The sequence below is a fragment of the Triturus cristatus genome, chromosome 5_2 (assembly GCF_964204655.1).
Source record: "Triturus cristatus chromosome 5_2, aTriCri1.1, whole genome shotgun sequence".
Lineage (NCBI taxonomy): Eukaryota > Metazoa > Chordata > Amphibia > Caudata > Salamandridae > Triturus > Triturus cristatus.
The window spans coordinates 1,109,784,778-1,109,808,862 of record NC_140588.1 but is presented as its reverse complement, the minus strand read 5'-3'; the positions used below and the strand labels follow the sequence as shown (position 1 = coordinate 1,109,808,862).

General features: G+C 37.6%; 1 protein-coding gene across 1 annotated transcript in view; it reads right to left on the bottom strand.

Moving 5' to 3' along the window:
• Window positions 1–599: 599 nt before the first annotated feature.
• The window catches only part of LOC146829798 (nicotinamide N-methyltransferase-like), a 161,333-nt gene continuing 137,847 nt past the window's right edge, over window positions 600–24,085 (bottom strand). Inside the window, exon 3 of the mRNA XM_085608504.1 lies at window positions 600–1,386. Within this exon, the coding sequence (XP_085464630.1) occupies window positions 933–1,386 (454 nt within the window). The 3' untranslated portion in view covers window positions 600–932. The remainder of the gene's footprint in view (window positions 1,387–24,085) is intronic.

Sequence of the window (24,085 nt, the reverse complement as noted above, 5' to 3'; positions counted from 1 at the left end):
GCTGGGGACAGAGGAGACCTGCTGGTCAGATGATAAAACTGATGGAGTCTTTCCTCTTCATATATAAATTAGACAGGAAAACCTCCACCAACAGGATGAGCAGATTGAAACCTCCATCATGAAGGGTGGATGGACATAATGCCAAGATAGAAGTCAGGCCCGCAGATTGCAAATTCTTTGACAATTGTGAGATGTCAATACATTACTGAACAGATGTGGTTCATAGGATGACGTCAGGCACTAAACTGGTATAGATGGCTTGGGGGGCAGTGGGTAAAAGGTTTGGCGTTCAGAGGAAGGGAAGGGTGCTGGAAAGAATACAGTGAGATGGACTGTGCTTGTTTTATTTATTAAAAAATGATTTAACCCTAAAATGAGTGCATCTTTGGAATTACTGCTAATACACATTTCATTTGTTTTTTATAGCTGTATTTAAAAATAAAATGCACTTTTGGAATTCATAAATAGTAGAAAGAGGGCTATATCCTGTTCTCCAGTGGAAAATATCCACTGGATAGCTGAACCAGATCTATGTATGGGCAGTAATGGACACAAACACAGACTTAGAACATTGCAGAACAAAATGCACAAGATTTAAATTGTTTGAGAGAATGGATCATCATTTTATTGTAAGATTGAATCAACCTCTTTAGCTGCAATTCAAATGCAAGATCAATCATTACTTCTACAGGACGTTATTGACTCCATTTCACCTAGCAGTAAAGGACAAGGGGATATTGACTGAGACAGAACCTGGCAGAGCCAAGGGAAGGCGGTCCCAGCAAAAGCAATGTCCAGTTGTCAAGCAGTGAGGAGAGGCAGAGAGCAGAACACCACTGGTTTCAGAAGCAATAGGGTCAACAAAGGCGGTGAAAGGAGACATTTGATGCAGGACAGGTACACGCTAATCCTTTCAATATTATGTATATAAATTAGGATTTATAAGTACATAAAACCGGTATTTCTTTTCGAGCATGAACAAGTATTACACTACTGTAATCTATCACGTCATACAATTGATTAACCGTCCTAGGAAACACCTGCAGTTCCACAATGACATAGTCAGCATCCCCTAGCGCTTTCCTTATAAAACTCTCATCCATACATAGATGGGGAAACTTAAAGCTCCCATTCATGTAATAAGTGGTCTCAAGGCACGATATCAGGATTAAGTGCCCTCCATTTTTTACCAGTGATGAGACATTTCTTAAAGCAATGCAGAACCCTTCTTCATCTTTCGTGTGGAACTCCAAACAATGAGGCAAAATCAGACAGTCAGCTTGAGGCAGGATGGTGGGAGACAAGGGGTTACTTTTGCCGGCGTCATATTTAAGAACGTACTTGATTTTTTGTCTTAACAGATTTTGCTGCTCAGCCCCCGCATCTCTGAAAATAAAATACAAACATTTTAGTTTGATTTCATTACTGATTAAAACGTGATCTTCTCACAAGTTATGTCAATTTTTGAAAACCAGTTTGTATGAATATAAACTATATGTTTGCAAAGGGGCTTTAGAGATATATATATATATATATATGTATATATATATATATATATACATATATATATATATATACATATATATATATATTACCTACTGGCGGTCGCCAGTAGGTAGTTATAGTTAGGACCCTGTTTCCATAGGAAATCCGCAACATTCTATTTGGAATAACTTTGGCGCCGGTCGACGAATCCTCGCGAATTTCTCAAAATAGGTGGGGTGCTACGCTCCGCTCCTACCCTGAAAGTCTCGGGGGGATTCGTCAAGCGGGGGCTGAGATAAAGGGGGGTCCCAAAACGCGTTTTTCCCATGCATTTTTCCATAGGACCTTTAGACAGGGCTACAGCCCGAACGGCTGAACAGAATTACTAGAAATTTGGCAGAGAGGTAGTCCTCAGGTCAAGGAAGTGCCTTTTGTAGGTTTGGTGTAAATCTGTTCAGTAGATTCTGAGAAAATAGCCTTTAAATCAATATATATATCTGAGCCAGCTTACGGTACGCTTACCGTAAGCTTACCGTACGCGTACGGTGGCGTGCGCGAGCGCGATTCTGATTGGCTGTTAGATCTTAGTAAACATTCGAATCGGCCGAAACCAGGAAGCGGCGGCCGCCATTTTGTGTATTTCACTCTGGTAAAAAAGAGTGATATCTTGAAAAGGGGGCAAGGGAGAGAGTTACAGACCCCCTAACATTTGTAAGGGGGTCAAAGAAGGACAGAAAAGTACAAAGGAAACATTTATTGATTTTAAAAAAAATCACGGGGTACGCGTACGGTAAGCTTACGGTAAGCGTACGGTAAAAAAAAAATACAAAAAAGAAATGAAATTCAGATTTAAGTGTTTAGATATTAGGGGGCTCTAAAAAGAGCCGTTGTGTTTATTAAGTGATTTTTTTGTGGTACCTACAAGTAAGTACCGATGCAGAGTCTAAGGTTCAAGAGGAAGACTCTGTTCCCTTCATCATTGAAGTGCACACCATCTCCTCTATAAATGTCTTGCATGTCGTAACGCAAGTTGTTGTGGTAAATGGAACCCATACCATAGTCACGGAGGAAAGCAGAAACAGATTTGTTGACGTGCTTTCTTGCTTTGTCAATCTGCGGACAGAAATGATTGGACCAGTTCCATTTTTGCCTTTGGCATATGTTAGAAAACACAAAGGCAGTTTTAGGGAAAAGTGAAAACAGTTGTGCAAAGGTGTCCTTCATAAGCATTTCCAGACCTACCCCAGTCAAAGTGCCTAGGTCATTGCCACCACAGTGCACTATTATGAGGTCAGGGTGTTGGATTTGCATGAAGGATTTCACCAATGGCATCAATTGGTGCCACTTTAACCCTCTCTGACCAATCCATTTAATGTCTACATTTGGCAAAGCAAGGTCTCTCACCATACCTGTTTTCTCTGCAAACTTTTCACTCCAGAAGACATAGCTGTGCCCTACAATCCACACTGTGAACATCTTCAAAGGAGAACTGGATGCACTCAGGAGGTGTCTTTCAGTAGAATGGCAATATGAAAAGAAAGACAGTTTGGAAATGGAGGCATACATATTTTTTTCAAAACAAAAAGAACTGATTGGCTGTTTCATACCATTCTACACTAAAAACTAGGCTGTATGTGTAAATTAATAGAAGCATGTTTTGTATTGGTACAGAAAAATGTGTTACCAAAGAACAGTACTATGGATTTGCTGTTAGGTTTGAAAAGTCAAGCACTCTTGCTCTGTGGAATTGAAACATTGTGTGGCGAACTTCTGACCTAACTCCACACAGCAGTGTTCCATGAGCTGTTGCTATGGTAGCAGGCAGAAGTCAAGTTGGGGGAAGGGTACTAGGCAGAAGTCAAGTTGGGGGCAGGGTACTTTTGGAAAAGGGTTGGTTTTCAACCAATAGAAATGTGTGATTACATTTGAAAAAAGGGGGAAGCACTGAGATTTGAAACTTACATGTATATGTGTGGAAAAATAGAGGGAAACTTTGCCATTATCTGGTTCTGCTGAGAGGAGAGAGGTGTAGAGAACAGAGATCCTGGCTCTGATAATCTGCTGTTTGAGTGCCACATTTCTTTCACAACTAACTAATTTTAAAGGTGAGGTTAGAGTTTGAGAGGGGATGTATATGGTAAATTAAGAAATGAACAATAGAAATGTAATTCTTTTTGTTGAAGTTGCGTTTATTATTTTCTGTTTTGGGAGAAATTTAAATGTGAGGAACATGTAAAATAATATGGACTATGTTTTCACGATAAATTAAGGTGTATTGGTATAAAAAATTAATAGTTTAAGGGTTTGAGGTTGGACTCAGTAATGCAAATACATTCAGCATCACTAAGGCTGGTTGCCCTTGGTGGAATGTAGGCAGTCACCCAGGTTACACATGTTGGGAAATATAGGCAGAGATTTATTGTGTACAACTCTGGTAATTTTATATTTGCATTAGTAGGAAAAAGGGGGAGCGATTTTTTGGTGCAGAAGCAGACTCTTAGCACTCACCCAGCTCCTTTCCATGTATAATCATGCACAGTATTTACAAGCGAGTGGGGTTTGAGGTTTCAGTCTGTAATGCAAATACATTCAGCATCACTAAGGCTGGTTGCCCTTGCTGGAGTGTAGGCAGTCACCCAGGATACACATGGTGGTGGTCTGAAAAAGCAGTTTGGACATGTGCATTTAAAAAAATCTGAAAAGTGGATTCATAATGTGTCAGTCTGTAAAAGTGTTTATCACTTGCCAAAAAAAAGAGCAGTAAGTGTGCATTCAAATTGGCAAAGAAATTTCGTTTTGTGACTAATGTGAAAACATGACTCTGTGTGCAAATAGGAATTACAGGCAGAGATTTATTGCGTTTTGCTCTGGTGATTTCACAGTTGCATTAGTAGGAAAAAGGGGGAGCGATTTTTTGGTGCAGAAGCAGACTCTTAGCACACACCCAGCTCCTTTCCATGTATAATCATGCACAGTATTTACAAGCGAGTGGGGTTTGAGGTTTCAGTCTGTAATGCAAAGACATTCAGCATCAGTAAGGCTGGTTGCCCTTGCTGGAGTGTAGGCAGTCACCCAGGATACACATGGTGGTGGTCTGAAAAAGCAGTCTGGACATGTGCATTTAAAAAAATCTGAAAAGTGGATTCATAATGTGTCAGTCTGTAAAAGTGATTATCACTTGCCAAAAAAAAAGAGCAGTAAGTGTGCATTCAAATTGGCAAAGAAATTTCGTTTTGTGACTAATGTGAAAACATGACTCTGTGTGCAAATAGGAATTACAGGCAGAGATTTATTGCGTTTTGCTCTGGTGATTTCACAGTTGCATTAGTAGGAAAAAGGGGGAGCGATTTTTTGGTGCAGAAGCAGACTCTTAGCACACACCCAGCTCCTTTCCATGTATAATCATGCACAGTATTTACAAGCGAGTGGGGTTTGAGGTTTCAGTCTGTAATGCAAAGACATTCAGCATCAGTAAGGCTGGTTGCCCTTGCAGGAGTGTAGGCAGTCACCCAGGATACACATGGTGGTGGTCTGAAGAAGCAGTCTGGACATGTGCATTTAAAAAAATCTGAAAAGTGGATTCATAATGTGTCAGTCTGAAAAAGTGATTATCACTTGCCAAAAAAAAAGAGCAGTAAGTGTGCATTCAAATTGGCAAAGAAATTTCGTTTTGTGACTAATGTGAAAACATGACTCTGTGTGCAAATAGGAATTACAGGCAGAGATTTATTGCGTTTTGCTCTGGTGATTTCACAGTTGCATTAGTAGGAAAAAGGGGGAGCGAGTTTTTGGTGCAGAAGCAGACTCTTAGCACACACCCAGCTCCTTTCCATGTATAATCATGCACAGTATTTACAAGCGAGTGGGGTTTGAGGTTTCAGTCTGTAATGCAAAGACATTCAGCATCACTAAGGCTGGTTGCCCTTGCTGGAGTGTAGGCAGTCACCCAGGATACACATGGTGGTGGTCTGAAAAAGCAGTTTGGACATGTGCATTTAAAAAAATCTGAAAAGTGGATTCATAATGTGTCAGTCTGTAAAAGTGATTATCACTTGCCAAAAAAAAAGAGCAGTAAGTGTGCATTCAAATTGGCAAAGAAATTTCGTTTTGTGACTAATGTGAAAACATGACTCTGTGTGCAAATAGGAATTACAGGCAGAGATTTATTGCGTTTTGCTCTGGTGATTTCACAGTTGCATTAGTAGGAAAAAGGGGGAGCGATTTGTTGGTGCAGAAGCAGACTCTTAGCACACACCCAGCTCCTTTCCATGTATAATCATGCACAGTATTTACAAGCGAGTGGGGTTTGAGGTTTCAGTCTGTAATGCAAAGACATTCAGCATCACTAAGGCTGGTTGCCCTTGCTGGAGTGTAGGCAGTCACCCAGGATACACATGGTGGTGGTCTGAAAAAGCAGTTTGGACATGTGCATTTAAAAAAATCTGAAAAGTGGATTCATAATGTGTCAGTCTGTAAAAGTGATTATCACTTGCCAAAAAAAAAGAGCAGTAAGTGTGCATTCAAATTGGCAAAGAAATTTCGTTTTGTGACTAATGTGAAAACATGACTCTGTGTGCAAATAGGAATTACAGGCAGAGATTTATTGCGTTTTGCTCTGGTGATTTCACAGTTGCATTAGTAGGAAAAAGGGGGAGCGATTTTTTGGTGCAGAAGCAGACTCTTAGCACACACCCAGCTCCTTTCCATGTATAATCATGCACAGTATTTACAAGCGAGTGGGGTTTGAGGTTTCAGTCTGTAATGCAAAGACATTCAGCATCAGTAAGGCTGGTTGCCCTTGCTGGAGTGTAGGCAGTCACCCAGGATACACATGGTGGTGGTCTGAAAAAGCAGTCTGGACATGTGCATTTAAAAAAATCTGAAAAGTGGATTCATAATGTGTCAGTCTGTAAAAGTGATTATCACTTGCCAAAAAAAAAGAGCAGTAAGTGTGCATTCAAATTGGCAAAGAAATTTCGTTTTGTGACTAATGTGATAACATGACTCTGTATGCAAATAGGAATTACAGGCAGAGATTTATTGCGTTTTGCTCTGGTGATTTCACAGTTGCATTAGTAGGAAAAAGGGGGAGCGATTTTTTGGTGCAGAAGCAGACTCTTAGCACACACCCAGCTCCTTTCCATGTATAATCATGCACAGTATTTACAAGCGAGTGGGGTTTGAGGTTTCAGTCTGTAATGCAAAGACATTCAGCATCACTAAGGCTGGTTGCCCTTGCTGGAGTGTAGGCAGTCACCCAGGATACACATGGTGGTGGTCTGAAAAAGCAGTCTGGACATGTGCATTTAAAAAAATCTGAAAAGTGGATTTATAATGTGTCAGTCTGTAAAAGTGATTATCACTTGCCAAAAAAAAGAGCAGTAAGTGTGCATTCAAATTGGCAAAGAAATTTCGTTTTGTGACTATTGTGAAAAGAAATGTAGTAATATATTTAAATAAAATAAAGGAATTTTTTTTTATTTTTTTTCAGGTATTGCTGAAGAGCAGTGAACAAAATTTAAGATGCCTACAAAATCCAGAGTTCAAAAAACTCACAAAAAAAACCTATATTTGAAGACAACTGGAGGACCAAAGTTAGTAGAAGATGCTCATGTTGGGAAAAAGAAAAAATCTTCTGTAAGCAGAAAAAACAATTTCTAAAAAATATATTCAAAAGAATGAAAAATGTACAAAATGTCTGTACTGGAAAGAATGTTTTGAAAAGAAAAGGACAGGAAAAATTGAGAATTTAGTTAATGCAAATATACCTTTTGCAACTGAAAAGATTTACATAAATAGAAGAACAGCGTTTAAAGAGATACGTAGAAAAATGTTTCAGAGAAGAGTTATGTCCAATTTGATAAAGGTTGTGAAGAAATATAAGCAAAAGAGTAAGTTTTATAAAAGAAAAAAAGAAATTGAAGCCATTGCAGCAAAGGCATTAGAATTAAAAAGGAAACTATTCATTTTAATTTTGAATAGGATGCGTACATTAGACAAAATGGTTAATGTACTGAAATCACATAGCAAAAGGAAAAGAGTAGTGAACAGAACAAACTTTTGCAAAGTGTTTTTAGGAAAGTGGATGCATAGTTCAAGTAGTGAACCTTTTTTTAATGAAGAGAGCTATTTTCAAAGTAATAGTTTGCTGCATGCAGTTGACACCAGAGGTTGTGCTTACGAAGTAAAAAATGGTTGCATAATGGAGAAGGAGATAATGGTTCCAAGAGATGAGGTACAAGTGATGGCAGATGAGGCTATGGGGAGACGTCCTAAAGCCCCAGTGTACACTTGGAATTGTAGTAGTATTTGCACTGTGCGTCAGGAATCTATTGACAAATTTCGTGAGTTTCTAAGAGAATTTAGTAAAAAAAGTATAAAACAGAAGATTAAGGTGCTTAAAAGTCTAGATCCATGCAGAGTGAGAGAGAATACTGGTTTGCAGGGTCATTCTCTGGCTTGTCTATCTAGAAAAGTGTGTAATAGTGTTTTCCATCATTTTAGGATGCTGGCTGTTCATCATACTGAAATGAGAAAGTTTGTGAGACGGTTGTATTTTGCTAAAAGTCCAGCAATAAAGTTAGATGAATTGAATAGGGCTCTGTTCCGTGGAACGGTATCAGATGTAGAGAAGGTTGTTGATGAAATTCAGTTTTGTTACTTTGGTCCTGAACAAAACAGTGCAGAGAAGGACACAGTAAATGAGGAAGAAGTGGAAGAGAATGTAGAACCCTCTGTAAGTAAGACATTTAATGATCACATAACAAAATTTGCAATAATCTCTAATGAAAGACCAAATATTACTTGTATTTGTTGCCGCAGAACTCATTATAGAAAACAAACCAGGTATGTTGATCTCTACAGAAAGAGTGAAAATGAAGATAATTATAAGTGGAAGGATTTTGCCACATATATATTTCTTGAAAATTGTTTTGAATTGGGTGAAGTACAGCGTATTTGTAAATACTGTTACAACAAGTTAGAGGAAAATAGAATGCCGACCAGAGCTGTACATAATAATTTAGAATTGGATGCTATTCCTGCTGAACTTTCTGAATTAAATACATATGAGTCTATACTCATTCAATGTGTTCATCCGTTCCAGACCATAGTACGTATGGAGCCCAAAACTGGTAAATTACCTCCTTCTGATTTACTGCGAGGTTTAAAAGGTAGAGTGGTGTATTTGCCCTTGGATTTGAAAAAAAATATGGAAACTATTGATGCGGATACTTTGGAAACTGAACCATTAATTATTCTGGTTAATGGTGTACCTACAAAGAATAAGAAGATTTGGCAGGAGCTGGTAGATGTACGGAAAGTACAAAGAGCAAATTTGTATTTGAAAAGGAATAACAAATGGTATGAATCAATTTATATAGAAGAAGAAGAAGAAGAAGATTTACAAGAAGACACAGAAACACCAACTGGACAAATTGAAAAAGTGGACAAGTCAAAGGAAGAAGAAATTTATGAACATTTTAGCATACATCCTCTTCATTCAAAAGAAGTTATGGGAGACAATATTGATCTCTTTCAGATGAAGAAAGCAAAAGGAAGTCCCGTGACTGTATGGGAGGAGAGCTTGGAAGCTCGATGTTTTCCCCAGATGTTTCCTAAAGGAAAAGGAGGACGATACGATGAACGTCCGGAACAGATTCCAGCTTCTGAGTATCGGACTACAAGACTATATGCTGAAGATCCCAGATTTCGACAAAGTATTCCTTATTTGTTCCATCTTTTATTTGAAAGCGACTTGTCTGCACTGTCTTATGCAGTAAATCACATTTTAAAAAGTGGAGTACATTTACAAAATGTGTCTGCTAAGGATTTTATGGAGAAAGTGCAGCACCGAGATGATCATTTGGAAACACAACTGATCAATCTGATGGCTTGTCAGCGTGGGACAAATGAATATTGGTACCGACGCCATGGTGAATTAAAATGCATGTTACGGAATTTAGGAACACCAACATGGTTCGTTACCCTAAGCTGTGCGGAGTACGCTTGGGATGATTTACTGGATTTTCTACGAGAGGCAAATTCAAACATTAAAAACATCGAATACAAGACAGCAGGAGAACTGTGCTCATTGGATCCGGTTAATGTTTGCAGATATTTCAATCATAGATTTGAGGCTATGATGTCCTTCATCTGCAATAAAAAAAATCCACCTCTTGGAGAAGTAGTAGATTTCTTTTGGAGAAAAGAGTACCAGGCAAGAGGTGCTCCTCATATTCATATGCTGTTGTGGATCAAGGATGCCCCAAAGTTTAGAACAGATACTGATGAAGCAGTGTTATCTTACATTGAAGAATATGCAACATGTGCTATACCAAAAAGCACAGAAGAGAAAAAGTTAAAGGAGCAAGTTTTACGTTTCCAAAGTCATCGGTGTGGAAAATACTGTCGACGGAAATACAAGAGCAAAGATAAATACTACACTAAATGTCGATTTGGATTTCCTAGACCTGTTCTTTCAAATGGAAGAGTAAACAGTTTTATGTCAGCTGTGATACATACTATCACAAGAAAATCACCTAAGAATACCTACAACCTTAAAAGAAAAGAAGAATCAAAAAATATAAATGACTACAACCCAGTCATTTTATCCATGTGGAACGCTAACATGGATATACAGTATGTAGCTGACAATTCCATTGCTGTTGCTCGATATGTAACGTCTTACATTACAAAATCAGAAAAAACAGAATTGAAGGAAATGTGGGAAGAGATTTCTCACGAGAAGACTGTCAGTAAGAAGCTGTACAGTTTCAGTTTGAAGATGTTATCGCATCGAGAAATTGGATCCTACGAATGTTCAGATAGGTTATCTTCTGCAAGTCTCTACTCAAAGTCAAGAAGAATAATTTGGGCAAGTTTAGGCCTTGCAGCAATGAGAAATCGGGTACTAAAATCTGTTGAAGAAATTGAATATTTGGCAGAGAATGACCCAGAAAGTACAGATATTTTGAAATCAAACATGTTGGACACATATTATCCCAAGAGAAGCCAACATCTGGAGAACATGTGTCTCTATGAAGTGCTGCAGAACTACATTTATTCACGGAAAGCCACAGAAGACATCAACAATGGAAAATATAAAGTCATTGGTGAGGAAGGATGTTTGGTGAAGCAAACAAAAGGAAGTTTGATAAATCACAGGAAGCTGAGTTTCGACACTACTGACAAGAAGGAATTTTACTACTTGGCTCTTTTACAGTTGTTTAAACCATGGCGTACAGAGGATGAACTACTGGGAGAATTTCAAAGCTATGAAGATTCTTTTAATGCTTGCAAAGACAGCATACAATGCAGTACATTCTCAAGTTATCTGCAAATGTTAAATGAAGAAATTGAACAGGAAACTACAATTGCAGCAGAAATAGCTAGAGACAGTTCTCAGGACAGCCAAAGTTCAGAAACACTCAGTCAAGATCCCCTAGGACAACCAATCGTTGAAAATGAAGCATCAATAGCCATGAATGAAGTGGAAACGGCTATGAATCAAGCTCAAGAAGAATTTATAGACTTACAAAATTTGGAAAGACAACTGAACGAAGAGCAGCAACAAATTTATGAAGAGATCAGAAACAAAATTGATCACGGATTTCTACATGGAAAAAAAGAGTGCTCATGCACATCATTTCATCCAATCAGGATGTATGTAAGCGGACAAGCTGGAACTGGAAAAAGTTTCCTAATTAAAGTCATCAGAAGCTACCTACAGCAAAAAACGGATTCTACTTTGTCTTGTGTGGTTACTGCTCCAACTGGGTTAGCAGCATATAACATAAAAGGAATCACTTTACATTGTTTGCTAATGTTACCAGTGGAGCATGAGAACAAAATACAATACAACAAGCTAACTGGAGAAGCATCCTTGGAAGTTTCAAGAGTCTTGAAGAAGATGCAAGTTCTCATTATTGATGAGGTGAGCATGGTTTCAAACTTAATGCTTGCCTTTGTGCATTTAAGAATGCAGCAAATTCTGAAGACAGACTATGACATGTTATTTGGTGGAAAACACGTCATAGTTTTTGGAGATCTTTTGCAACTTACTCCAGTTAAAGGACAACCAGTGTTTAATACTGTGACACATGAAGACACAAAGAAGTAATTGGGAAGCATCGGAAATACAAATATTTGGTCCTTCTTTGAGTACAAGGAACTTACTACTAATATGAGGCAAGCAAGCGATGAAGAATATGGAAGTATTCTGAAAGATATCAGAATTGGACTACTCACAGAAGTTGGCAAAAAAGCATTACAGAGTCGGCTGCTACATAATTTATTTCCAAAGGAAGAAATAGTTGCAGAGAAGATATACAAGAACATTGCAGAAAAGAAAAGTATCATCTGCTTAATGCCAACTCTACGTGAATGCTCAATATTCAATGAGGAGCTTTTGAAATTGGAAAAGGAAGAGATCAGGAAATTAGAAGCAGTGGACAACATTGAGGATGGAAGAATTACTGTCACAGTAACAGGCACACTGAAAAATAATTTGGATTCACTAGAGAAGAACATTTCCAAAACAGCTGGATTAGAAAAAAATCTATATGTTTGCATGAACTGTAGAGTATTTTTAAGGAGAAATTTGGATGTTGAAAAAGGTTTAGTTAATGGAGCTATGGGAAGAGTTGTGGGTTTTATTAATTATCAGAAAAAAGATGGAATTGAATGTTTAAAAATAAAATTTGATCAGATAGAAGAAGTTAAAGACATTTGTCGTTGTTCAGTTCGTTTCATGCTTGTGAAAGACTTATATGTACGTAGGAAGCAGTTTTCGTTTTCGCTAGCATATGCTGTAACTATTCACAAGTCTCAAGGATTGACTGTAGATTGTGCATTTGTGAACATTGGTTCAACTGTGTTCAAAGAAGGTATGGCATATGTTGCTTTGTCACGAGTGAAAACATTATCAGGTTTATTCATGATAGACTTTGATGACTCAAAAGTTAGTGCTGATACAAATTGTGTAAAGGAGTATAATAGATTAAGAAGAACCTATGCTCCTCATTTAGGTCAGTATCCTGTGTTGGAGAAACGTGTAGTTTCTCGTAAAAGGAGAAATGAGAATATCTGTAATGAAGATGTAGAGAGGAGGAAAAAAAAGAGGAGTGATGTAATTGCAAGCAAAAAGAGTAAGGAAAAAGAAGAACAGGTTGTAGGATGTCATTTTGAAAATAGCTCTGGTGTCAACTGCTACGCAAATGTAGTGCTGAATGTTGCATTTTATCTGGAAAGTTTGCAAGAGCAGATAATAGTAAATCAGGGAAAAAGATTCTGTTCAGAGCTGAGTCTCCTTTTTCAAAAGCTGAGTAATGATAAAACTCAAATAGAAAGTGCTACTGAAATTAGAAAACTTTTAGATGTATGTTCAGGACGAACACAGTTTTCTCAAAATGAACAGCAAGATGCACACGAATTTTTGATGTTTTTTCTTCAGGTACTGGAAGAAGAAGAAGTTGCAATTGATAATTTATTTGGTCTCTCTTATAAATGGGAACATAGTTGTGAAAACTGTTATAATATATGTGGCTCTAATGTTGATAATGAAAGGTTTATTTTTTTGACATTGCCAGAGACTAAAACAGTCACTTTTGCTAAATTAGTTAAAGATGCTAATCATAGCATGCAATGCGGTGAGTGTCAATCTGACATGTTTTCAACATTAATTTTAAAGGAATACGGACAGTATGTAATTTTAATGATGCAACGATGTAGAGCTGATGGTTCAAAATTGGATACTTTAATAAAGAAGTTTACAGGACAGCAATTATCAATTTCAGGAAAAACTTTTGTAACAGTTGCAATAATTTTCCATGAAGGACCTACTGTTACTTCTGGACATTACACAGTTTATCTTAAATGTGAAAAAGGCTGGACACTGTGTAATGATTACCAATTGGTTTTTAAGCAACGTTTGCCTTTTGATTTAGCAAATTCCTATCTAATCTTCCTGAAACCTAAATTTTAGAGAGACTTGGCAAGATCTGGACAAAACAATTTTACCATTTGATTGGATTACCATTGGAATTTTAAAAAATAAAGATTTTTTTAAATTATCATTTGGCCTAATGGAAAGATAACCAATTGTAATGTGGACTTTTTAAATTTTTAATGAAACTTTCGAAAACCAAAAATTTAGAGAAAATCGGTAACATCTGCACAATTTAAATTTTGGAATGTTATTGGAGTGCCATTGGAAATTTTTTCAAAAAAGATTTTTTAAATTACTATTTGGCCATGTGGAAAGGTAACCAATTCTATTGTGGACTTAATACATTATTAATAAATCTTTCGGGAACCAATATGTTACAGAGAATCGGTGAGATCTGTACAAATAAAACTTTAGAATTTTATTGGATTACCATTGGAAATTTAATCAAAAAAGAATTTTAAAATTACTATTTGGCCTAAAGGAAATGGAACCAGATGTAATGTGGAGTTATTTGAGATATAATATTGTGATTATACTTCTGAAACAAACATATCAGACGGTATTTTAAAGAAATAAGTATTGATATTAGATGATATTTTTTTAGAATATTATGCATTTCTATAATGTTAAGTTTAAGTAAAAAGAGATTCTGGGCTTTTTTAATACAATCTTTGAGATTGTTATTTTTTTTTGCCCGCTGTAAAATGATGAATGCAATTGCTTTCACAATCTATAGTGAAATGCAATATATTCTGAAAACAGCAAAAATAAGGCAAAAATATTTTTTGATAAATATGTAAATATGTGTACTGTATTATAAAATGTTTTAAAAATATTAATACTTTTTTCTTTTTTTTCAGATTGATATAGAAAATTTTCGAAAACTATAACCATTTTTAAAGCAATTTTTTTTAAAAACAAATGAATAAATATTTTTTTGAGTGGGTATGGTAAGTCAATAATAATAATTGTAGTCTCTCAAGGACCTTGTAATGTGATAATTGATTTTTAGTGTTTTTAAAAAAAAAAAAAAAAAAATTACGCGCACCGTACGCGTACGGTAAAAAAAAAAAAAAAAAAGTTTTTAAAAACATATATAAAAAAAAGATGAAAGATAAGGTTGGCTCTTAAAAGAGCCGTTGTGTTCATGCAGGGACAGAGGAAAGAAAGATTGGGAAAATTAGTCTCTGTGACAAGTGTGCTGATCTATTTTGTTGTTCACTAGGGAAACACTGGTCTCCCTATGACAAATTAGATCATGACAAGAGGCGCATCGAATATCAACCCTCAGAAATCGAGTGTTAATTTCCTGAGGGCCAGCAAAAGGAGATGCTCCCCCCACAGATGAAGGGCTCACCTGACCTGCAGAAGAAGGACTCAGCCCTGCAGATGATGGTCCAGGCTGAGCTGCCGTGGATGTGCTTGGTTGACTTACTGAAGGGTTACCTCCAAAAAGTCGAGCATGTGTCCTTTTGTGTACATCCTTGAGGTGCCTCATCATGGTATGATTCCCAAAGGAATACTTCCTGTCAGGATTACCTCTTGAAAGTACATGCTGACACAGCTTGCAAGTCACTAAGGGTGCATTTACCTTTAGCTGGCCTTCAGGAAAAGTAAAATAATCCCATACATAAGAGGTCTTTTGTTTCCTCGCTCTCTGCCTCAAGGTAGTGCTGCTAGTGCTAGCCTCACTCTCAGAAGGGCTCTGCTGTTCTGCCATCGTATCACAAAGACAACCCAGCTCCTTCTCCTAAGGGATCACAAGCAGAAATGAGGGGAATGGGTGTGGTGTAGGAGAGTTCTAGAACTGAAAGTAGTTTCATCCAATCAAAAGTTGTGTTTCATGATCACATGACCTACCGTACGCTTACGGTACGCTTACGGTACGCTTACGGCAAAAGTACGCATGCGCGTAAAAAAGACACGCGCTTGCGCGCATGCGCATAACAGTCACTACCCGACACTTCCGCGTAACGTGCGCGTGTAGCGTACACGCGTACGCGTCCCACGCGGAGTACGCGCGGCTACGCAAATTGCGTAACTATACGCAAACAGCGTAGAAAAATTACAGACGTTGCGTAAACCGTACGCTTACCGTAAGCTTACGGTACGCGTACTAAAAAAAAAAGAAAAAAAAAAGAAAAAATGTATTGCTAATAAATTTTACATGTTTATTTTATAAAATATATTAAAAAAAAATATTATAGAATTTTAAAAATTTAACCATAGTCTTTAAAAAAGGATAGAAAATAAAAATAAAAATATGTAAATAAAAAAAAAAGAAAGAAAAAAAAATTAGCATTTAAAAAACCTTGCAAATTCACTGAAAAAACCATGGGTTTCACACACGTTATAGTTAGGAATTAGCATTTAAAAAACCTTGCAAATTCACTGAAAAAACCATGGGTTTCACACACGTTATAGTTAGGAATTAGCATTTAAAAAACCTTAGAAATTCAATGAAAAAACCAAAGGTTTCACACATGTTATAGTTAGCTGGACATTTCACTCGTAAAAAACCAATGAAATTCCCCCGTTATAGTTAGTTCAGCTAACTATAACTCGCGCGCCCGCAATGCACTACTGATGACGTCACATATTACATCACTCATGACATGGTCAGTGACATCACTCATGACATCAAAAAGAGTGAAAACAAGAAAAGGGGGCAAGGACGAGAGTTACAGACCCCCTTATATTTGTGAGGGGGTCAAAGAAGGACAGAAAAGTACAAAGAAAACATTTATGGATTTTAAAAAAAATCACGGGGTACGCGTACGGTAAGCTTATGGTAAGCGTACGGAAGAAAAAAAAAATAAAAAAGAAATGAAATGCAGATTTAAGAGTTTAGATATTAGGGGGCTCTAAAAAGAGCCGTTGTGTTTATGAAGTGATTTTTTAAGTGGTACCTACAAGTAAGTACCGATGCAGAGTCTAAGGTTCAAGAGGAAGACTCTGTTCCCTTCATCATTGAAGTGCACACCATCTCCTCTATAAATGTCTTGCATGTCATAACGCAAGTTGTTGTGGTAAATGGCACCCATACCATAGTCACGGAGGAAAGCAGAAACAGATTTGTTGACGTGCTTTCTTGCTTTGTCAATTTGCGGACAGAAATGATTGGACCAGTTCCATTTTTGCCTTTGGCATATGTTGGAAAACACAAAGGCAGTTTTAGGGAAAAGTGAAAACAGTTGTGCAAAGGTGTCCTTCATAAGCATTTCCAGACCTACCCCAGTCAAAGTGCCTAGGTCATTGCCACCACAGTGCACTATTATGAGGTCAGGGTGTTGGATTTGCATGAAGGATTTCACCAATGGCATCAATTGGTGCCACTTTAACCCTCTCTGACCAATCCATTTAATGTCTACATTTGGCAAAGCAAGGTCTCTCACCATACCTGTTTTCTCTGCAAACTTTTCACTCCAGAAGACATAGCTGTGCCCTACAATCCACACTGTGAACATCTTCAAAGGAGAACTGGATGCACTCAGGAGGTGTCTTTCAGTAGAATGGCAATAAGAAAAGAAAGACAGTTTGGAAATGGAGGCATACATATTTTTTTCAAAACAAAAAGAACTGATTGGCTGTTTCATACCATTCTAGAATAAAAACTAGGCTGTATGTGTAAATTAATAGAAGCATGTTTTGTATTGGTACAAAAACATGTGTTACCAAAGAACAGTACTATGGGTTTGCTGTTAGGTTTGAAAAGTCAAGCACTCTTGCTCTGTGGAATTGAAACATTGTGTGGCGAACTTCTGACCTAACTCCACACAGCAGTGTTCCATGAGCTGTTGCTATGGTAGCAGGCAGAAGTCAAGTTGGGGGAAGGGTACTAGGCAGAAGTCAAGTTGGGGGCAGGGTACTTTTGGAAAAGGGTTGGTTTTCAACCAATAGAAATGTGTGATTACATTTGAAAAAAAGGGGGAAGCACTGAGATTTGAAACTTACATGTATATGTGTGGAAAAATAGAGGGAAAGTTTGCCATTATCTGGTTCTGCTGAGAGGAGAGAGGTGTAGAGAACAGAGATCCTGGCTCTGATAATCTGCTGTTTGAGTGCCACATTTCTTTCACAACTAACTAATTTTAAAGGTGAGTTTAGAGTTTGAGAGGGGATGTATATGGTAAATTAAGAAATGAATAATAGAATTGGAATTCCTTTTGTTGAAGTTGTGTTTATTATTTTCTGTTTTGGGAGAAATTTAAATGTGAGGAACATGTAAAATAATATGGACAATTTTTTCATGATAAATTAAGGTGTACTGGTAAAAATAAGGAATACTTTAAGGGTTTGAGGTTGCAGTCAGTAATGCAAATACATTCAGCATCACTAAGGCTGGTTGCCCTTGCTGGAGTGTAGGCAGTCACCGAGGATACACATGGTGGTGGTCTGAAAAAGCAGTTTGGACATGGGCTTTTTAAGAAAATCTAAAAAGTGGATTCATAATGTGTCAGTCTGTAAAAGTGATTTTCACTTGCCAAAAAAAAAGAGCAGTAAGTGTGCATTTAAATTGGCAAAGAAATTTCGTTTTGGGACTAATGTGAAAACATGACTCTGTGTGCAAATAGGAATTACAGGCAGAGATTTATTGCGTATTGCTCTGGTGATTTCACAGTTGCATTAGATGGAAAGGGGGAGCGATTTTTTGGTGCAGAAGCAGACTCTTAGCACACACCCAGCTCCTGTCCATGTATAATCATGCACAGTATTTACAAGCGAGTGGGGTTTTCAGGTTTCAGTCTGTAATGCAAATACATTCAGCATCACTAAGGCTGGTTGCCCTTGCTGGAGTGTAGGCAGTCACCGAGGATACACATGGTGGTGGTCTGAAAAAGCAGTCTGGACATGTGCAATTTAAAAAAATCTGAAAAGTGGTTTCATAATGTGTCAGTCTGTAAAAGTGATTTTCACTTGCCAAAAAAAAAGAGCAGTAAGTGTGCTTTCAAATTGGCAAAGAAATTTCGTTTTGGGACTAATGTGAAAACATGACTCTGTGTGGAAATAGGAATTACAGGCAGAGATTTATTGCGTTTTGCTCTGGTGATTTCACAGTTGCATTAGTAGGAAAAAGGGGGAGCGATTTTTTGGGGGAAGAAGCAGACTATTAGCACACACCCAGCTCCTTTCCATGTATAATCATGCACAGTATTTAGAAGCGAGTGGGGTTTTCAGGTTTCAGTCTGTAATGCAAATACATTCAGCATCACTAAGGCTGGTTGCCCTTGCTGGAGTGTAGGCAGTCACCGAGGATACACATGGTGGTGGTCTGAAAAAGCAGTCTGGACATGTGCAATTTAAAAAAATCTGAAAAGTGGTTTCATAATGTGTCAGTCTGTAAAAGTGATTTTCACTTGCCAAAAAAAAAGAGCAGTAAGTGTGCATTCAAATTGGCAAAGAAATTTTGTTTTGGGACTAATGTGAAAACATGACTCTGTGTGCAAATAGGAATTACAGGCAGAGATTTATTGCGTTTTGTTCTGGTGATTTCACAGTTGCATTAGTAGGAAAAAGGGGGAGCGATTTTTTGGGGAAGAAGCAGACTCTTAGCACACACCCAGCTCCTGTCCATGTATAATCATGCACAGTATTTACAAGCGAGTGGGGTTTTCAGGTTTCAGTCTGTAATGCAAATACATTCTGCATCACTAAGGCTGGTTGCCCTTGCTGGAGTGTAGGCAGTCACCGAGGATACACATGGTGGTGGTCTGAAAAAGCAGTCTGGACATGTGCAATTTAAAAAAATCTGAAAAGTGGTTTCATAATGTGTCAGTCTGTAAAAGTGATTTTAACTTGCCAAAAAAAAGAGCAGTAAGTGTGCATTCAAATTGGCAAAGAAATTTCGTTTTGGGACTAATGTGAAAACATGACTCTGTGTGCAAATAGGAATTACAGGCAGAGATTTATTGCGTTTTGCTCTGGTGATTTCACAGTTGCATTAGTAGGAAAAAGGGGGAGCGATTTTTTGGGGGAAGAAGCAGACTCTTAGCACACACCCAGCTCCTTTCCATGTATAATCATGCACAGTATTTAGAAGCGAGTGGGGTTTTCAGGTTTCAGTCTGTAATGCAAATACATTCTGCATCACTAAGGCTGGTTGCCCTTGCTGGAGTGTAGGCAGTCACCGAGGATACACATGGTGGTGGTCTGAAAAAGCAGTCTGGACATGTGCAATTTAAAAAAATCTGAAAAGTGGTTTCATAATGTGTCAGTCTGTAAAAGTGATTTTCACTTGCCAAAAAAAAAGAGCAGTAAGTGTGCATTCAAATTGGCAAAGAAATTTCGTTTTGGGACTAATGTGAAAACATGACTCTGTGTGCAAATAGGAATTACAGGCAGAGATTTATTGCGTTTTGCTCTGGTGATTTCACAGTTGCATTAGTAGGAAAAAGGGGGAGTGATTTTTTGGGGGAAGAAGCAGACTCTTAGCACACACCCAGCTGCTTACCATGTGGAATCATGCACAGTATTTAGAAGCGAGTGGGGTTTTGAGGTTTCAGTCTGTAATGCAAATACAATCAGGATCACTAAGGCTGGTTGCCCTTGCTGGAGTGTAGGCAGTCACCGAGGATACACATGGTGGTGGTCTGAAAAAGCAGTCTGGACATGGGCTTTTTAAAAAAAATCTGAAAAGTGGTTTCATAATGTGTCAGTCTGTAAAAGTGATTTTCACTTGCCAAAAAAAAAGAGCAGTAAGTGTGCATTCAAATTGGCAAAGAAATTTCGTTTTGGGACTAATGTGAAAACATGACTCTGTGTGCAAATAGGAATTACAGGCAGAGATTTATTGCGTTTTGCTCTGGTGATTTCACAGTTGCATTAGTTGGAAAAAGGGGGAGCGATTTTTTGGGGGAAGAAGCAGACTCTTAGCACACACCCAGCTCCTGTCCATGTATAATCATGCACAGTATTTACAAGCGAGTGGGGTTTTCAGGTTTCAGTCTGTAATGCAAATACATTCAGCATCACTAAGGCTGGTTGCCCTTGCTGGAGTGTAGGCAGTCACCGAGGATACACATGGTGGTGGTCTGAAAAAGCAGTCTGGACATGGGCTTTTTTAAAAAAATCTGAAAAGTGGTTTCATAATGTGTCAGTCTGTAAAAGTGATTTTCACTTGCCAAAAAAAAAGAGCAGTAAGTGTGCTTTCAAATTGGCAAAGAAATTTCGTTTTGGGACTAATGTGAAAACATGACTCTGTGTGCAAATAGGAATTACAGGCAGAGATTTATTGCGTTTTGCTCTGGTGATTTCACAGTTGCATTAGTAGGAAAAAGGGGGAGTGATTTTTTGGTGCAGAAGCAGACTCTTAGCACACACCCAGCTCCTTTCCATGTATAATCATGCACAGTATTTACAAGCGAGTGGGGTTTGAGGTTTCAGTCTGTAATGCAAAGACATTCAGCATCACTAAGGCTGGTTGCCCTTGCTGGAGTGTAGGCAGTCACCCAGGATACACATGGTGGTGGTCTGAAAAAGCAGTTTGGACATGTGCATTTAAAAAAATCTGAAAAGTGGATTCATAATGTGTCAGTCTGTAAAAGTGATTATCACTTGCCAAAAAAAAAGAGCAGTAAGTGTGCATTCAAATTGGCAAAGAAATTTTGTTTTGTGACTAATGTGAAAACATGACTCTGTGTGCAAATAGGAATTACAGGCAGAGATTTATTGCGTTTTGCTCTGGTGATTTCACAGTTGCATTAGTAGGAAAAAGGGGGAGCGATTTTTTGGGGGAAGAAGCAGACTCTTAGCACACACCCAGCTCCTTTCCATGTATAATCATGCACAGTATTTAGAAGTGAGTGGGGTTTTCAGGTTTCAGTCTGTAATGCAAATACATTCAGCATCACTAAGGCTGGTTGCCCTTGCTGGAGTGTAGGTAGTCACCGAGGATACACATGGTGGTGGTCTGAAAAAGCAGTCTGGACATGGGCTTTTTTAAAAAACTGAAAAGTGGTTTCATAATGTGTCAGTCTGTAAAAGTGATTTTAACTTGCCAAAAAAAAAGAGCAGTAAGTGTGCATTCAAATTGGCAAAGAAATTACGTTTTGTGACTATTGTGAAAAGAAATGTAGTAATATATTTAAATAAAATAAAGGATTTTTTTTTTAGTTTTTTTCAGGTATTGCTGAAGAGCAGTGGACAACATTTAAGATGCCTACAAAATCCAGAGTTCAAAAAACGCACAAAAAAAACCTATATTTGAAGACAACTAGAGGACCAAAGTTAGTAGAAGATGCTCATGTTGGGAAAAAGAAAAAATCTTCTGGTAAGCAGAAAAAACAATTTCTAAAAAATATATTCAAAAGAATGAAAAATGTACAAAATGTCTGTACTCGAAAGGATGTTTTGAACAAAAAAGGAGAGGAAAAAATTGACAATTTAGTTAATGCAAATATACCTTCAGCAACTGAAAAGATTTATATAAATAGAAAAACAGCGTTTAAAGAGATACGTAGAAAAATGTTTCAGAGAAGAGTTATGTCCAATTTGATGAAGGATGTGAAGAAATATAAGAAAAAGACAAAGTTTTATAAAAGAAAAAAAGAAATAGAAGCCATTGCAGCAAAGGCATTAGAATTAAAAAGGAAACTATTCATTTTAATTTTGAATAGGATGCGTACATTAGACAAAATGGTTAATGTACTGAAATCACATAGCAAAAGGAAAAGAGCAGTGAACAGAACAAACTTTTGTAAAGTGTTTTTAGGAAAGTGGATGCATAGTTCAAGTAGTGAACCTTTTTTTAATGAAGAGAGCTATTTTCAAAGTAATAGTTTGCTGCATGCAGTTGACACCAGAGGTCGTTCTTACGAAGTAAAAAATGGTTGCATAATGGAGAAGGAGATAATGGTTCCAAGAGATGAGGTACAAGTGAAGGCAGATGAGGCTATGGGGAGACGTCCTAAAGCCCCAGTGTACACTTGGAATTGTAGTAGTATTTGCACTGTGCGTCAGGAATCTATTGACAAATTTCGAGAGTTTCTAAGAGAATATAGTAAAAAAAGTATAAAACAGAAGATTAAGGTGCTTCAAAGTCTGGATCCATGCAGAGTGAGAGAGAATACTGGTTTGCAGGGTCATTCTCTGGCTTGTCTATCTAGAAAAGTGTGCAATAGTGTTTTCCATCATTTTAGGATGCTGGCTGTTCATCATACTGAAATGAGAAAGTTTGTGAGACGGTTGTATTTTGCCAAAAGTCCAGCAATAAAGTTAAATGAATTGAATAGGGCTCTGTTCCGAGGAACGGTATCAGATGTAGAGAAGGTTGTGGATGAAATTCAGTTTTGTTACTTTGGTCCTGAACAAAACAGTGCAGAGAAGGACACAGTAAATGAGGAAGAAGTGGAAGAGAATGTAGAACCCTCTGTAAGTAACACATTTAATGATCATATAACAAAATTTGCAATAGTCTCTAATGAAAGACCAAATTTTACTTGTATTTGTTGCCGCAGAACTCATTATAGAAAACAAACTAGGAATGTTGATCTCTACAGAAAGAGTGAAAATGAAGATAATTATAAGTGGAAGGATTTTGCCACATATATATTTCTAGAAAAGTGTTTTGATTTGGGTGAAGATCAGCGTATTTGTAAATACTGTTACAACAAGTTAGAGGAAAATAGAATGCCGACCAGAGCTGTACATAATAATTTAGAATTGGATGCTATTCCTGCTGAACTTTCTGAATTAAATACATATGAGTCTATACTCATTCAATGTGTTCATCCGTTCCAGACCATAGAACGTATGGAGCCCAAAACTGGTAAATTGCCTCCTTCTGATTTACTGAGAGGTTTAAAAGGAAGAGTGGTGTATTTGCCCTTGGATTTGAAAAAAAATATGGAAACTATTGATGCGGATACTTTGGAAACTGAACTATTAATTATTCTGGTTAATGGTGTACCTACAAAGAATAAGAAGATTTGGCAGGAGCTGGTAGATGTGCGGAAAGTACAAAGAGCAAATTTGTATTTGAAAAGGAATAACAAATGGTATGAATCAAAAGTGGACAAGTCAAAGGAAGAAGAAATTTATGAACATTTTAGCATACATCCTCTTCATTCAAAAGAAGTTATGGGAGACAATATTGATCTCTTTCAGATGAAGAAAGCAAAAGGAACTCCCGTGAGTGTATGGGAGGAGAGCTTGGAAGCTCGATGTTTTCCCCAGCTGTTTCCTAAAGGAAAAGGAGGACGATACGATGAACGTCCAGAACAGATTCCAGCTTCTGAGTATCGGACTACAAGACTATATGCTGAAGATCCCAGATTTCGACAAAGTATTCCTTATTTGTTCCATCTTTTATTTGAAAGCGACTTGTCTGCACTGTCTTATGCAGTAAATCACATTTTAAAAAGTGGAGTACATTTACAAAATGTGTCTGCTAAGGATTTTATGGAGAAAGTGCAGCACCGAGATGATCATTTGGAAACACAACTGATCAATCTGATGGCTTGTCAGCGTGGGACAAATGAATATTGGTACCGACGCCATGGTGAACTAAAATGCATGTTACGGAATTTAGGAACACCAACATGGTTCGTTACCCTAAGCTGTGCGGAGTACGCTTGGGATGATTTACTGGATTTTCTACGAGAGGCAAATTCAAACATTAAAAACATTGAATACAAGACAGCAGGAGAACTGTGC